General features: G+C 42.0%; 1 protein-coding gene across 2 annotated transcripts in view; it reads left to right on the top strand.

Annotated features, from left to right (window-relative positions):
- Window positions 1-17,317, top strand: part of unc5a (unc-5 netrin receptor A) — a 129,890-nt gene that overhangs the window by 75,775 nt on the left and 36,798 nt on the right. For both annotated transcript variants that reach the window (XM_087172902.1, XM_023402146.2), the window contains exons 3-6: window positions 9,881-10,024; window positions 11,660-11,763; window positions 12,998-13,178; window positions 16,555-16,722. In XM_087172902.1, coding sequence (XP_087029028.1) covers window positions 9,881-10,024; window positions 11,660-11,763; window positions 12,998-13,178; window positions 16,555-16,722 — 597 coding nt within the window. The remainder of the gene's footprint in view (window positions 1-9,880; window positions 10,025-11,659; window positions 11,764-12,997; window positions 13,179-16,554; window positions 16,723-17,317) is intronic.

The raw sequence follows: 17,317 nt of genomic DNA on the forward strand, positions 1-17,317 counted from the left end.
CAGATGCAACGCCGTACGTGTTTGAGGAAACCTTTTCATCGGAAGGGGTGTTCAATGAGGCATGTTCGCAACAACAAGAGCAGCAGTTCTGGTCTGGGAGCTATCAGGAGGATTGTATGCAATTCAAATTAATAATTCATTCATTGGTGTTGTTTAAGACCATGTGTTTGTTTTCTCAAGATGTTTGTTATTTTTCCTTTCTTCTGTCTTTCAAGAGATCTCAGAGCAACATGTGTATGTATAAAGGGCAGACAAAGGGCAGAGATTTTCGGTATTCAAGTTAAATCCCAGGACATTTCCAAGTACATATTTAAAGATTCAGTAAAAAAAAGTTGTGTATTGGGGTGTGTCAGCTGTGTCCTTTCCTCTTGTTACAGTCATCTCTCCTTGAAGCTAGTTTGTGTTGAAAATTTAATGGAGTCACTTCAATGGAAAAAAAAAATCCAAATATTCATCGATCCCAGCTTCTCAAATGCGATGATGTTCTGCTTTTCTGTGACGGTAGAAGCTTTGTGTCGCTTTGGGTTTTGGTTTGACGAAAGAAGCGATGTAAATTTGCACTTTTGGCTTTGAGGCATGTTTCACCATTTAATCACATTTTATAGACTAAATCATTAACTGTTTAATCAAGAAAGAGTTGTCAGGTTATTAGTTGCAGCCCTCCTTGTGATTTTTTGCAAACATCATGTCTCTTTATAATCATAATTTTTAAATCGCTGCTTCATATTTTTTCTCCTTTTAAGCAATTGTATCATCTCTGCTGCATCTGTGCATACAATTCCGACACCACCTTCTCACATCTGCTGCTTGCGATATCAAACCGAGCTCAGGGGTCCACTCTGCACTGACTGCATTTTTCCCAATTTTCAGCGTCAGGTTATTTATAAAGTCCACAACTCTCTGTCTTGCATCCACACCGTTAATAATTAATACAGTCACATTTGAACAAAGAAATGAATATTTAAAGGCTCAATCCGTGTTCGGTCTGCAGCACTTCATCCCCTCATGCGTCACATTGTAGTTGACTCCGGACACAACAACATAGTCCACCTTTACAGCGAGAACCATGTAGACTCAACATCATGTGACCACTATTTAAACAGGTTACAGACGGATGCTGGGAACATTTTACAGGGGTTATTCTTTAAATTGTAGCTTCCATTTCTTATACTACACATGTAACAAATACTAAGACAATACTAAGATACTTTTTTTTTTTCATTCCAGGAAATAAAGCGTAGGTTTTAAATCATAATCTTCTATATTGTGAAACTTTTATTTATTGTTTATTTTTTCACCGCTACGTGAGGCTACCCAGTATGCCGCATTTCAGCCGCTGCTGTCTGCTGGAGAACCTCTTGTGTGTCGTGGTGCGAGGGTGGTAGGTGAGACTTGAGGGTATGACTTTGTCCCACACATCTTCAGGAATGATTGATTTAGAGACACACAACCGTTCTGTATCCACAGCACAGTGTTGACACTGAGTATACAGAGGATTCTCATGACGCTGAAAAACATTGTTTTTCATGCCCACTCAGCCGTGACATTACAAATTGTTAACATATCATCATTTACTAAAAAGGTAAAGCGGCTCATTACTTGAAAACCAGAAAGGCTGCACAGTGGTTAAGTGCTAAACTATATGAATTTTTTAGCAAGAGGAAAAACTTGAGTTTGAAGTGTAACCGATAGGTAACTGCTAAAATATTCCGTCTCTCTGAAAGACTGACTTCTGCTGTGAGCTGTCACCCTTTTTTCTAATAATATTTTTTTTCTTCATTTAATCACTGCTGGTGCAGGAAATCTAAATATTATCATTTGATATTAAAAAAATTGCAAACAGAAAAAGACGGTTAAAGATCGTTAAAGGTAGAGCCCGGCTTTAGTATATTTTAATTATAAATGGTGATAGAACCGTTGGTGCAAATTAAAACAATTCACTCGCATACAAACATTGTTTATTTAGTATAAGTTACAATATGAGTCATTATCCACAAACACTGTTGTTATAAGAACAAATATGAATTTTAGCATGTCAAAGTATTTCAAAAATGTGGAAAAATTTTGGTTGAGTTCTGTAGAAAGACTTTCGTAGCCTGAGTGTTCCCCCAGGCTGTTTACTGAATGCTGTTTGTTGTTGTGCTGAATATTTACATTCGCCCACACACCTTCATTGGATTATTAAAAACCTCTGCCTCCTAACTCAGACAACTCTGCCGGCCAAAGGCCCAAGAGGGACCAACCGATCGTGAGGAGGGAGGGGAAAACCCTAATGCAATTTGTATGGCACGGAGCACTCGGCAACCAGATGGGGGCCAGGCTGACTTACCTGAAGCAGCTTTCCTTATTTACTTCAGCGCCCAAGGCCATGTCAGACAAGGGGGAGAGAAACATGTTAGCCCGAGCAAATTATCACGGCTTTCATGTGGCTAACGTTCTATCAGATCCTCCCACTCTGCAGGATGTAATGGAAGCAGAAGCAAAGTGCTCAAGGCCTTCACCTCTGATGTGTTCTCATTCGAGGTAGGACAAGGTGTGTGTGGGAGATAAAGGAGCAGGTCCCAGTCACTCCCAGCACAAACGCTGTGGCATCTAGAACATTCTGCTCTTGCCAATCACCAGGGTCAGGATATTGGATGGAGAGTAATTACAACGAGGGCACTTTGATAAGGGCACAGTGGTAAATCACAGCACTGCCTCTCCGTGTGTGTGTGTGTGTGTGTGTGTGTGTGTGTGTGTATATGTGTGTGTGCTATTAAGGAAAGGTTAGGCAAACTAATTATTGAGGGACAGTGTAAATAGAAAAATCCATTGCTTTAAATTAATACCTATTTGATGCGAACGGTTGTGGCTTTTGTCTGTTGACTGGCAAAGTTATAAATGTGAAATATATAAAATGGAAATGTGATCCTCTGACATGTGATATCTGCGCTCAGTGACACGGATAAGCTATTCTGAAGTTTTGTGCATCAATTCATTATCACGTTCCAAACCTGTGAACACCTGTGCAAGTAAAAACACAATTTGAGCGTCATTTATGTATACCGTACGGCGCATTGTTGTGAGATCCTGTGTGCACTTAGCAAGGTGTTGTTTCGCCGACAAATATGGCAGTGAAATTTCTTCCCGAGTGAAGATCTCACTCTCCTGGGGCATTCAAAGTGTGTTCGTCATTATTCCTTATTACTGCTGAGCTTCACTCAGAATCTCATCCCCTCAAGTATTGCTGTGCAGATCTGAGGTCTGAATAAACTGACTGTTGAAGGGACCTGTACTTCCTATCTCTTTTTTGTAAAAGAAGCAGAAATTCAAAACAGGCATGTTGCCCCATGACTTTCATTAGCATTTCTTCTGTCCTGCACCATTTACTCTTCTCACTCCACTGTCGGGACTCCACCTAAGTCTCCTTGGAGTGGCATTGGACTGAACCTAGCCGGATTGATTGGAGCGCTACCTGCTCGCCTGTTTGTCAGCCATGAATAATCTGTAACGACATTCAGAGCATCAGCAGGGGCCTTGCAGCGTGCATTCATTGTGGAAAATGGACAGCTCAATCAAAAGAAGCTCTTGAAAAGCTGGTCATAACCAGAGGCAGAGCCTTGACCCAGAACGCTGTCCCACTGACTTGAGTCGCAACCTCACCAACATCCCTGAATGGGAGGCCCGACTGCTGTGAACTCGGGGCTTCTTTTTGCCTCCCCCCACTCCCTCCCCTCTTCCCGTCTCTTTTGCTGTTTTAATAGAGCCATGCTTCACTCAGAAGGCCACCTTATCCTTGTTGGGAGACAGACTCTTATGGCTCCACCTGCCATTCTCAGTTCTCCACTTCAGGTAGCGTGGGCCACCCATCACCACTCTGCTTTACATGGTAATTGAAGTCTGAAGACTTGATGATGAAGCAGTTATGCCCTTGGTTTTGTGACCTAGGGTTAACTTTGGATTATTTAAACATAGAAATGCGGCACTAGATGTTACGTACCTGTTTTCAGACTGAAGAAGGCTTTTTAGTTCAAAAGTTGTTTTTTGACAACCTGGCTTGGTGTCAGGATTTCTTTCATGTAGGAGAGGTAAAATAATTGGTCTGAGGAAGAGTTCATTGTTGGTCTCTTGAAAAGAGGCTCTGGACACCGGTGGTGCTGATGATGACACTGATGCCACCCAACACAAAGAAGAACCACAGGAGGAAATGAAACACTTAGAGCCTGCTTTTGACTGGTTGCCAGGATGTGCAGACAGTGCATTCTTAAAAGCGCTCATCTGTGATGTCTCCCCTCAACCATTGTGAACTCTCTCCCTTGAAACGGTGCATTTCCCTGATGTAGAGTCACCCAACCCTAATCCTCCTATATCCACTGATGAATCCCAGCCACACACACAGTAGGGATGCCGCCTAATTGAATTTCCTTGGTCACAATGAACACACAGTCAAGACCTGCAAGTTCCAGTCCTTGCCTTTGATAAGCAAATGACCCCTATGGAATTGAGGTCACAGCCTGCGAAAACAAGAGCGAGGGAGAGAAAAATAAAGTCCTGCACTCAGACAAGCCCAATATCGACTCACCCGGGATTGAGTCCAATGTTGTTTACCCTGTGTGTGTTGAGCCCCTGATGGTTCGGGCGAAGATTCATCCTAACCCCCACCCCCCACCCCCAAACACACATACACACACACACACACACACACACACACACTCTCATACAGAAAAAGACATCTTGTGCTCTTGTCTTTTGTCACAGTGTGACTTCTTTCCTATTGTTAAGTGTCACTGTTTGAGTGGAGGGCTTGTGTAAATAATCTAGTTTCACTACAGATTAGAATAAAACACAGTACAGTAAATGTTGGTGGGTCTTTTTGTATGCCTGCTTGTGCCAGTGGATCCAGTAATAGCTTGTATTGTACTCCATTGCCTGGAGACTTTGCAATAAGCTCCATCATACAATAGTAAGGTCAGTTAATTCATGATCTCAGCCACTCTGCATCTCTTCCAGTCTTTGTGATTCCTTCCTTTTCATTTGTTAAAACTCAGGAAGTCTTGAGGCAGAACAGTGTGTTTGCTTTAGTGTCTCTCAGTGTGAGTCCCGGAGTCCACAGATTGGATGCTTTTATAGATGCTCCTTTTTAGATACAGGCTCTGTATGCACTGTTTGTTCTGCACAGATTTTTTGATTAACTCGATTTTCAAAATCATATTTGTTCCCGATTTCAGCTTCAGTTTGACTTACTCACTAAAACTGTCTTTAAACATTGTCCACTTACTTGCAGCATTTGGTGATTTGTAGTCTTTCTGTTTTTTTTTGTTTTTTTTCATGTCCTGGGTTTCGTCTCTCAGGCAGCATAACAGTGCCCTTATCTATTTGCTGGAGGTTGTTGGAACTGTCTGCAGGCTGAAAAAAACCTGAAAAGGGCTGAAAAGGACTACCATCTCTCATGCATGTAATTCAGGTTAAAAAAATATCTAATCTGTTTTTAATTGCTGTTAATATTCTTCTAAACACATGCTTGATTTGCTCATCAATCAAGTGCGAGACAGTAAAGGAGAGTGCCCCTATGGAAATACTACATTATTTATCATCAAGTGTCAACTCTCTGTTAAGGAAACTAAACATGAAGAACCAAAATGACCCGACAGAACCGTGACCGACGAGCTCGACCAACTTAGGAAGTCTCAATATGTTGCCAAGAAGAGGAAGCAATGCAGGGAGCTTTTTGTGGCATTGCTCCACAGGGAACAAAGTTGATTAAAGAACTAGGTAAGTGTATTAATAATGCGGGTTACAGGTAACATAGCATAACTTAATTTACGTTACCTAAAAACAGAAGTTTACTTTTATCATTTTGAATTGTTTGAAGGACTTCAGGGAGTCCATCCCACTGCTGAAATCAAACCAACTAAAGCAGTAACTGGAGAAACCTGTGTTTTCCATCAGTTGGAATTGGTAACTGAGGCTCATCCAAACCTGGACTCACACCTGCGCTCCTGACCATAGCTTTACTTCATTATGAAAGAGTGAATGGAGATTTTTTTTTATGCCTCTGTGCTGGCCACAGCCAGGGACAAACGCATTATGTTTTTGGGCTGTCCATCCGTATGTACATCCGTCCTCTTCTGCTGACCGTGATATCTCAGTAATGCCTTGAAGGAATTTCTTCTAAGTGGCACAAACAGTCTTGTTGGACTCAAGGATGTATTAGTTGGAGGTCAAAGGTTATAGTCTCAGAGATACTTGAACATGAAAGTAGAACTTGAGTTGCTGACTACCCTGTCATAGCAAAGGAGCACTTCAAAATTATAAAAAAAAAAAACTTCCCTAACATTTTCTTTTCAATTTCCAATGTAAACACTGCAGTGGCCACTTTAAATATAAAGTAAATATATTGCAGAGGAAATATTTACACAAGGACAGGTGCAATTCTGTGGTTTGGCAGTGATGTATGTGTCCAGACCTGCAGCTGCAGACCCAGGTGTGTGTGTGTGTGTGTGTGTGTGTGTGTGTGTGTGTGTGTGTGTGTGTGTGTGTGTGTTCGGTCCCTCATCATTTCCATGTGATGATACAAGGTTCAAAGATGTGGACTTTCATAATATTAAGGGTAAGTACAGCTGTGTAAATTTCCCCATTGTACTCCAATAAAAATAAACTCACCAGGGTTCCAGCTGTGAGCCCAGGATTCATATAGTGTCAATCGCATAATCGCTCTTTTAAAATTTTCACAGTAATTTTGCCGAGGTTTGGGATATGAGCTCATTTATAAATGGGCTGCAGATCAAACCGAAGGCTGAGGGATTCGTGTCATGTTTTAATTATCGTTAAACAGGAATGTTAAGTGCACGCTCAGTATCTTGCAGGAAAGGAAGTGTAAATTTCTTTTTTAGCTCCTAACATCTTGGAGGCAGTTGAGCCTGCTATTAGAAATCGATATTAATATAATTGAGTCATAAGTGTGCCACTGCTCCATTTCCAGAAAGAGACAGCTTTCTATGAATCGATAGTGTACTTGTATCACTTATCCTTGAGTGATGCGCATAAAGTTTTGTTTTACTTAAAGCCATCCCAATGCAATTGACTTTGGAAAACAACAGTAAATAGCAGCCTGTCCAATTATTATTAACTGCTATAAAATTACAGTCCATTTTTTTTCACAAAGTGATGAGATTATTTTGTCCTACTTATTAATTGGAGTGAAATTGGACAGAGTGACTCACAGCAGTGTTACTGGAAGGTGTCAGACACAGAAAGCAGGTAATTATGGAGACAGGAAGAGATAAGGAAACAGAATGCAATTACCCTGGCAAGCAGAGCTTCAAATTGCTCTTCTTAGGATTTCTCACCTCAGGTTGCTATTGTTCATGCTTTGCATCTCCATACTGATCTTTATTCCCTTTACCCTCTAGCTAAAAGAAAAAGGAAGGTTTGCATTAATCAAATGGATCTCTACTGTAAGTAGAGCTATACTGAGTACGCTAAACATGGCTTTTTGCTGAATATTAAAATGTATGTATTCAGAAATGTTTTGCAAATGATTTTGCATACATTACTTGCATATTTATGTCATTGCTTTTTACATCCAAGCCTTAAAGAATTTGGTTTCACTTGACTTTCAGACTGCAGACTGATTTTTGTTCTGGTTTTTCACTGTGCACACTGAAACTGTAGCATTATTATTACAGCCATTGTACTCATGCATAGAATATATTTCCTTTTTTCTTTTTTCTTTTTTTTTTAAAGATTTTATTAATGACTAACGGATAATAACAAACATGCACAGATACACCAACGAAAAGCAAATATAACAATTCCCCCTTCCAGATCCTTTCCTACTGTACAAGATATAAACTGCACAGAGCTGCATGCTCTGTCAATAAAAGTGTATATTTAACCAAGGAAAACTCCTACTCTCCTGCTGCCTTAGACTTAACTTCATTATCTGTCGATGCTGTGGCTGACTTTCTATCCAGATTGTACAAAATGTAACTGTGAGGAAACTGTGACCGTTAACTGTGGGCTATGGATTGCGGAGGTAGGCAATACGAGTGTTGTTCCTGTTGTATAAGGTGCATGTACATGTTTTTTTACATCTTATGTTTTATGGGGAAAGACGAATGCTGCCATGCTGCTGATTTGAGGGGAAGGAGGGTTTCTTCTGCTCCATTTGTTCATTCTCAGTAGTGCCCATTTTGTTACTTTAGCCATTTGTTTTAGCTTTTAGGTGCTCTCTCAGCCTGTGCCACACACTCTCCGTGCAGACACACACACACACTCACACACACACACACACATCTAATAGAAGAGCTGGACTTGACAGAGAGAAAGAACAAGACTAAATGAGGGTGAATTCCTCAAAGGCTGGATCCTTGTATTTCAAAGTGAATCAAACCTTTTTGTTGTCAGTTTTGTCAGAATAATTATATTATAATATAAACATACAAATATCACTTTTTCTTCTTTTTGAATGAGCTGTGAGTGAAGCACACACGAGAGCATTTTGGTTAAATCTCACAGCACAGGGTGTTGTTGATGCTCAGAGTGGCGCTTCAGGGCTGGATTCACTGAACGTGTACTCACATTTACTGTGACCACATATATTGAGATCTACCGCATTTAGACGCTAATACAAGTGGGGGGGGGGGGTGGCCGCCAGTGGCCCTCAGAGCTACTTATCACCGTATGGCTGCTGGCGATGGAGCCACTTCGCTTTCCTCCCCGACAGCTCATGTCACCGCTGGGCCAGCTCGCACTCACACACACAGTTTGCCTCAAATTGTTTATGAAAAATTCTCCCATTTTTGGTTTGATGAATACTCTGTACCAGCGCAAGTGCTTTATGTAATTGTTGTATAGGTTTGATGGCCTGATAGGTGCCACTTAGTCAAGCTTCAGTCAGCTTCAGTCTGGGACTGGAAATGATCATTGCAGACAGATCAAGTGTATGAGGGGAGTGTAAGAGAGTCACAAAGTGCTTTTATGTAAATTGCTGTTGAAGAGCGGCTCTCCATTGAGACTTAAATATACAGCACTGTATATGCTGCTCGTCAGTCTTGGGGATGTGTCCTCTGTGACTGTAAAAAGCTCTGTGTTCGTATGAAAGGTTCAACACCCCTCTCTCCAAAAAGGCCCCTGAGAAAAAAGATTAGACAGAGGGAGAGAGCTGGAAGGAAAACATGGCAAACTCATCATCATCAGTGAAAAGAAAGTAGGACACATGGTAGGGACCAAGGTCGTGGCTCAATATATAAAAATACCTCTGGATAACAGGTCCCACATGAAAGGTCAAAGGAAAATGAAATGAAAGATTGCTTCTCAAATATCAAAAAGACGACACTCTGACAACACTATACTGTTGTGTGGAGAAGGGTTGTGTTCGCTTTCTTGATGAAAAGCGATAAAGCTATTTTTGCCCTGTGCTACAGCAGCATCACTTATATCAACAATGTTGTGGAAATGCTCCATGGATTGTAAACTCTTTCCCCCTCCTGGATTTAATAATAGGAACGCAGGTCGCACTGAGTATTTTTGTTTGTAGAGGGTTTGTGTAGTGCTTCCTTGTTCCTTCCCAACTGTTGCTAGTTTAACGCCCTCCAAATTATACCAAGGATAGCTGTGAGGCTCTCTTCCCATTTTCCTCAGTTAACAAGCACTCTGTTTATATATGATTATGGTTCTCTGCCTGTTTATTCTGCCTGGCTTTTTTAAATTACTTTGCTGGTTTAGTTCAAGGTACAAAATCCACTAAAGGATTCAGTTGAGCTCATTTGTTTTCTTTCCGTCGAGAAATATTTACGGTCATTTCATTCTTCGCTGCTGTCAAATGAGCTGACGGGGAGAAACCCGCGCTCGTTCGGTTCGCCAGTTTGACGGTTATTCCTGTGTTTGCTTTTTGCAGCGCTGCCAGTCATGCAGGTGACAATTGACATTACCAGACAGCAGGTGGAGAAGATCTTCGGTCTCGACGAGTACTGGTGTCAGTGTGTCGCCTGGAGCACCACCGGAACCCAGAAGAGCCAAAAGGCGTACATCAGGATTGCTTGTGAGTGCATGTTAAAATGAGCACTGTGTCATTACTAAGGCAAACACTGCCTAACTAGGTGCTTGCATATTGCATGTCAGTATGTAATAAGAGGATATTAGAAGGGTGATTTTTTTTTTTTTTTTTTTTCATTTTGGGTGGTTGGGGAGGGACTAAGTTTGATTTAACAATTAGCCCAGAGGCCATTATGATCTGATGCACCACAGTGTATTACTGTGATTACAATTCAGTTCAATATTCTCCCTGTGATTCTACTTATAATAAGAATATATTGGGTGCTGGCAGGGAGAAATGGAGAGCAATGCGTCTGCTTGATGGCAGTCTGAACACTAAATTTGAGTATTCATGAGCATATTTTTCACTGGATACAGTAGATCGCAATGATCCCTATGAAAGTAACAGGAATAAAAACAGATTTGAAATTTATTGCTGTGCAGCAATCATAAATCTGTCTGGGGAACCCCAGACACATCCCTTGTTGCAGCCTCGAAAGCTTTATTAGAAGAACCCATTTTACATTTGAGTATTTTAAAGCATTCTGTCTATTAATTCTCACATAAATATGCATTACTCCAGACAGAGCTGAACGCAGCGCTGTCTCCAAACCACCAGATGTTTTGAAAACACACATTCATTATCCAAGCTTGTTCGAGAGCTCAACAAAGTCAGTTAGATGTAAGATAAGGACACGCACACATGCTTCAATAACGATGCACTCGCACCGGGTCAGACGCACAATATTCACATGCACGCACTCACACATTCGCATAGTTTCCATCCTTCCAGGACTGTTACATCTCAAGGCTCCTCCAGTCCCATTGTATCGGCTTTAATTAAATTGAATGTCGTGAAACTCTCTGCTTGTCTTAATGTTTCTTTCACTATGATTGGTCAGGACAGGCTCAACATCTGTTTAAAGGAATTCACCGGTGGCTCACAGCCGCACCCTCAGCCCCTCGCAACATATTAACACATCTCTTTGCTCTGAGTCAAAACCCGAGGTGAACACATCAAATTTGCGCCAGGCCCCGCCAGCTATCGGCAGCCTGTCTAGCTCATCAGATACAAATAGACCTGCATTTATTTCCCCCACAAGAAATAAGCTTTGCCAGTTTTACCTGTGTAATTCACAGCCAGGGCTTATGGACAAATATATAGCAGAACTTGGTACCACAGCAAGAGTATTCAATGAGACGCAATGTAGCCCCATGCAGGCAGCCAGGGTTGCAGGAGCTCTTGTCCAGGCGCCTCGGGGCTTTGTTTTCATGCGGCTGCTCCAAGCTCTCATACAGATGGAAGCTGGAGGCTGGCGGATGCTGGAGAGAGGAGAATGGGTGGGAGGGGAGGAGTGAGGGGTAATGCAATTGCTTTTGCTTGATGCCGGGCCCCTCTGGCAGCAGACAAGCATCTCTGAACCAGCCAGGCAGCCTGTAATAAGCAACATGGTTGGTGCCACCGATCCCCGTGTGGCTTAGGGGCCAACTGGAGTGCGACATGCTCAGCGAGGCCATGGGTGGACGTTTCAAGAGTGGAAAATTTAGAAACATCACCAGGCCAAGTTTTGTGGATAAAATATCTCACTCAAGCCTCACAAGCTCTTACAAATATCCTAATTGGTTGTGTTTCTTCCACCAGACCTGAGAAAGAACTTTGAGGAGGAGCCGCAGGGTAAGGAGGTGGCTTTGGACCAGGAGGTGTTACTGCGCTGCCATCCCCCTGAGGGAGTGCCACAAGCTGAGGTGAGACACGGATACAGAAGATATTTATAGGCCCACATTTAGCATGCATTTACCCTTTCCTCACCAATAGGACAAAGAGCAAAAAGTGGTTCGGGATCAGCTCCCCGGCATCTCTTGCTGCTCCACCAGGGAACAGACAACCCTGTACGGATAAATTACACCTCTAATTATTCCCTGTTATTGATTTATTATCTCTCTTACATCTCTGAGAAGCCGTATATCACATCGTCTCGTCACATCACTCAGGATAGGCTTGGAGGCTTCACTCCCCGTTTGGCATCTCTAAAGGCCTATCCATAATTAATGGGTCTATTTGCCTCACTCTCTTCCTATCCTATTCTGTCTCTTTGCCGTCTCTCCATGTACTATATCTCTCATACACTCTTGTTCTGCTCAAGTCTCTCTTTCTCTCCACGTCTCTGTGGTGTGTGTCTGTGTTTAGAGGACCAGACTGGGCCCAGCTGTTTCACCTCATCTGCAGCATCATCCCGGTCCCAGATAGGCACTAACTGCTCTAATAACAACATGAGGTGGTTAGGCCAGCCACTCAAACAGTCCGGTCTACCAGGAGCAGCAGACTAGCCAATCACAGCTGTACAGTGAAGGGACAGTTTGCAGAGGAAATGGGAAGGACGGTGCCCGCCGCAGTTCAGCAGAAAAGAACATCAGAGCAGAAGTCACCACGGCAGAAAACAGGGATAGCACACAAGAGAAAGAAAGCCCAATTATATGCGGCATCGCAACTGGCAGTAACAACAATGCTGCCGTACGGTAGCCACTCTCGAGACGGCATCAGGTCAAGTGAGAGCAAGAAAACAAGCAAGCCAATCTGAGAGTACACCAAAAAAGGAATAACATCAGTTTTGGCTTCTGCAAGAGGGCACAGAAAGTACACAAAGCATGATGGGTTACGCTCACAGACCACCAATAGCCGCAGCGATATGCAGCTGCTCCAAAATAAAAGCTGCATTTCCTTCACACAAAGAGAGTAAATATTGAAATCAGTACCGTTTATAAATTATCTGAGTCCATCTCAGTATCATACCAAGCTACATTTGCTTCTCTTTTTGTATGTTTGATTGCATCAAAAAGGAGGTACCTGCACTGCTTTTTTTTTTTGGTTCATATAATCTCTCATCTGCAGCATGTCTGGTCACTGTAGAGCTGCAGGGGAGGGGGAAAACGGTTTCTATTGAGATGCAGTAAAGTTTTGACCACTGAAACATATTTTCAGGTGGAGTGGCAGAGAAACGAAGATGTGATCGACCCAGCGAGCGACCCCAATTTTTTCATCACGGCTGACCATAATCTCGTCATCAAAAAAGCCCGTCTGGCGGACACGGGCAACTACACGTGTGTGGCCAAAAACATCGTCGCTCGCCGCAAAAGCACCTCTGCCACGGTCCTAGTCTATGGTAGGTGATCACTTCTTTCAGCAGATGTCAAACCTCTGTACGCAGAGGATATTGAGAGGTCTGGACTTCAAAATATGCAAACATAAAATCAGCTCAAATGAATCCTGTTTTGCTTGCATGTTGCTTCTGTTTTCCCACATTTCCGCATTAACCTCTGCATGTTTTCTCGCATGGGAGATACCTGGGAGCACTTCTTCAATCGGGAAGTTGTAATATTATATTCAGATCCTACGTTGCAATTGTAATAATGATATGCAGTGTTACGCATACCAGACATATGGTGGCAACCTGCATAAGCTATCTCCATTTTTCATCAAGCAGTGTATTACATAATCATAAATAACAACACAGATAGTAGCGTATCTGCACATTAATTAGCACAACTTAAATGTTACTGGCAGCCATTCTCCTGAAGCTGGCAGTCTCTGATGTCGGGGCTGCCATCTTCCTCCTCCTCTGTAGTGGATCCAATGTGAGAAGAAAAATTGAATTAACAGCAAACTGTAAATAATGACTTAGCTTGATAAGCAGACTGACCTTTGTTAAAATGCAGAGAAACAGCATATTTTTTTTTTTTTATCACAGAGGGTTCCTTGGGTATTGGCACTACTAAAGTTTTGCATACATTACAGCTTGTCTTAATGCGCAGCAACATGCAATCAGGAAATGGAAATCACATGGGAGTGCATCTTGAAAGCAACTTTGTGCATGTAAGAAATTTATAATCTGGCATGGTGTCAGACACACGGTCTGTTTCTGTTGAGGCTGCCAGAAAAAGACGAAATTACGATGTGCTGTAAAGTCAGAACAGCATTTCTTGTTTATCATGTCAGTAGAGAAAACACACCATATGCCACAAATCTACAGCGCTGTGTAGACGTCTACCTCCTCAGCTTTTACAAAATTTGTCCCGCTATCAAAATGATTTAAAAATTAAATTGATCGAAAGGTTTTTGTTTTAGTCGTATACAATATATACAACTTTATCTGATCTAAAAATTTAAATGGTTATTTTTGTCCCATTAATATATTGGAAATACATGAGAAACAGGGTATGCACTGTAAGAATTTTCATCCCTTGTGGAATCAGTGTGTCAGTGGGAATTATTTGATTAAAATTCAATATGTTATGCAGTTCTCATGTTGAGGTAGCAGCTACTCGAATATTAATTACCACTTAAGATTGCAGTTACGCTGCCTTTTCAGCCAACAAAAGCTCTCAGTGGAATCTCAGTGGAGTTTAGGGTGTAAGATGAATTCAGATTCAGAAAAAATGAACGAATGTGGAATGTGAGGGTCTTGTATGGAGGGGTTTTCAGATTGGTTGTAAAGAAAACATTTTCCTGTTCCCCTTACTAAACGCAAAAACATGTGGGTGATATTTTATAGGAGAGGTCTTCTCTACTGCACACAGCGGATTACAGCGAGAAATCAACAGCATGCATTTACTCTTTGAGTTGATTTGTATTTCTGTTTTTATTTCATTTCATTAAGGTGCTAAATACTCAACAGTAAAAAAAAAGGAAACAGACAGTAAAAGAAATCATTGTGTTTAAGATCTTCCAAAAAACCCTGAAAGTAATTTCGTTTAAGGGCAATTTTGTAGTTCAGCAAACTGTGCAAACCCTGAAGGGGGTCCAAATGTTGAAATAGCAGTGTATGACTGTAGTTGAAAATTGAGGCATGTGCACTTTCATGGTGAACGGTTTCAAATGAAATGTGTTAATTTGGAGCATGCAGTCAAAGACGCACATTATCATACACTTCTCCAAGCCTCCAGCATTAAAATAAAGCAGCAAAATTATTGTTAGTGTTGATTATAATTGATTAGCTTGTTGTTGAAAGACTTCTAAATCTAGAGTTGGAGTGACTGTGGAGGCAAGAGCATTCACACTCCTATTGTTTGCCCTTTTTTTTTTTTTTTTTTTTTTTTTTTTTTTTTTTTTTTGTATTATCAAACATCCATTTTCACTCTTGGACCCAAGATATTCAGAACAAATTGCTGGGGTGCTTGCATGGGCAATTTTTTTTTCTTCTCATTACACTTTTTGTTTTACTACAAAATTGTATCACTATTGCAGTCTTAATTGAGGTTAATCATAACAGAAGAGGTCTTATTCAAAAGAGGACCTGTTACTACCTTTCACTTATGTTCCCTAAATAGCTAAAAAAGAAACATTCACTTAGCTGAGACCATCACAGTCCAGCATGCTAGCTGATGTAGCTAGCTGTAGCAAGTCATAATAACCGCTACTTTTCAAAGGGGGTTCAACAGGGGGCCAGAGATGCATTTTAACAAGGCCTGGCTGGTGTGACTGCACTCTGTGCTAAGAGGTAATCAGAGGCTGAGTTGCCTGGCAATTTACCCCGCTGTGGCGAGCAATCAATCGCATAGAGAGGGCAAGGAAATGATTCAGCCACGACAAGCACAGGAGAGAGTTAGGGGGAAATTAGGAAGGGAGTATGTACAGAGAAGAAACGACAGTGCTGTTCAAGTCAATAAATCAGGAATCTTGCTATCTGGTAAGCTGAGGCAAACACAGTAGATACAGGAAGCTGGTTTGAATTAAATCAGTGTGATTTGATGTAATCACCTGCCATGATCGAGCAATACACCACCAATTATGTGCCAGTACATGGTTAAGGTTTTGAACATGGGCTCAGATTCAGCAAATAATAGGAATTCAGCCCGCAGACTTTTTGAACTGCTTGAACTTTCAGTCTCAAATATAAAAGAGGAATAAATTATACAGCATTGTTCTCTACAATTTGAAGAATGTCTTGTAATGGTGTGAAATCAGTGGTGGATGTGTGAAGGACACAATATGAAGTACAGGAACAAACCATTATATATTTTTTTTTCCTGAGTAGGGTGTTGGCATTTATATGGAGTATTTATGACTGTAAGCATCGGGATTTAAATGGCATTTCTTTACAGTGATTATATCCTGACTGTATTATGAGAGTTTTGGATGATGTCTCGCCATTACCTTTGTGAAATTTGGAGGGATATTTAACATGTCCACTAGTTACTTTGCAGCAGCTGTGTCTGAAGTCAGAGATGGCAAGCTGTCATGTTATTTTCTGCTCCCTGTTGAGACCATTTTGTTTCCTCTGCAGTTGGCTGTAATTCCAACTTAGACACAGGAAGCAGCCATCCTTTGCTCTTGGTCTTCCATTAGTTCACCTTGCAGTGCTGAACCAAAGAGTGTAACAGCAGTCACAATTATTCTAGCGCAACACTCCTCTTTTCCTTAGTGCATGTCGGGTAATCCTGGCTGCTCTGTCCCTTCATCCATCCACCCCTCCCTCCAACCTCCTCCCTTCCTCACCCCTCCATCCCCCACCCCACCCCTGCGCTGGTCTGGTCTGACAGTCAACGGCGGCTGGTCCACGTGGACCACCTGGTCGTCCTGCAGTGCTGTGTGTGGGCGTGGCTGGCAGAAGAGGAGTCGGAGCTGCACCAACCCCACGCCACTGAATGGAGGCACATCCTGTGAGGGGCAGAACGTCCAGAAAAGTGCCTGCGTGGCCACCTGTCCAGGTAACTCCCAGGCAACCCCGTTTGTCCTGTGGCGCTTGGCTTCCTGTGGCTTCCTTTTTGCATTTTTTTGCATCTAGAAGTCATCAATTCATCTTTATGTTGGCTGCCCTTTTCTACCAGCACCTCCAGGTCTTTTCTTAGATGTCAGTGCTTCTGTTCTTTCCTGCAATTAGACCGCTTACACAGCAATGTCAGAGCCTATTAGTCTTCACAGTAAGGCTTCATCCTGAGAGTGATTTATTATTATCGCACTTTGTTCACATATCCCTTTATCTTCTGCGCTGTACGCAGACCCTGTTTTTATTTTGGAGACCTGTCTGCTTTAAGAGACATGGTCCCAGCCATGGGGTTGTGTCTGACCAGCTAGTACATTTGTTATTGTTTGCTGCTCAAGCTATGTAGTAAATATAGGCCATAAAAAGGTGAATTATGGCAGCCTGTGTGCCATGTTTACTTGTGAGGAGTTGAGGGCGTTTCATTTGCCTGCCCGTTCTCCCTTGTGAGAGCGTCAGAGAGGCAGAGTGTCCTGCCTGATACTGAGCAACACATATCGATCCCTGGTAGCCTGAGATGCAAGTCAAGCTGCTTCATTTGC

This window comes from Seriola lalandi, unplaced genomic scaffold, assembly GCF_002814215.2.
Source record: "Seriola lalandi dorsalis isolate HSWRI2012SDOR001 ecotype SW California unplaced genomic scaffold, Sedor1 jcf7180002053898, whole genome shotgun sequence".
NCBI classification, from domain to species: domain Eukaryota; kingdom Metazoa; phylum Chordata; class Actinopteri; order Carangiformes; family Carangidae; genus Seriola; species Seriola lalandi.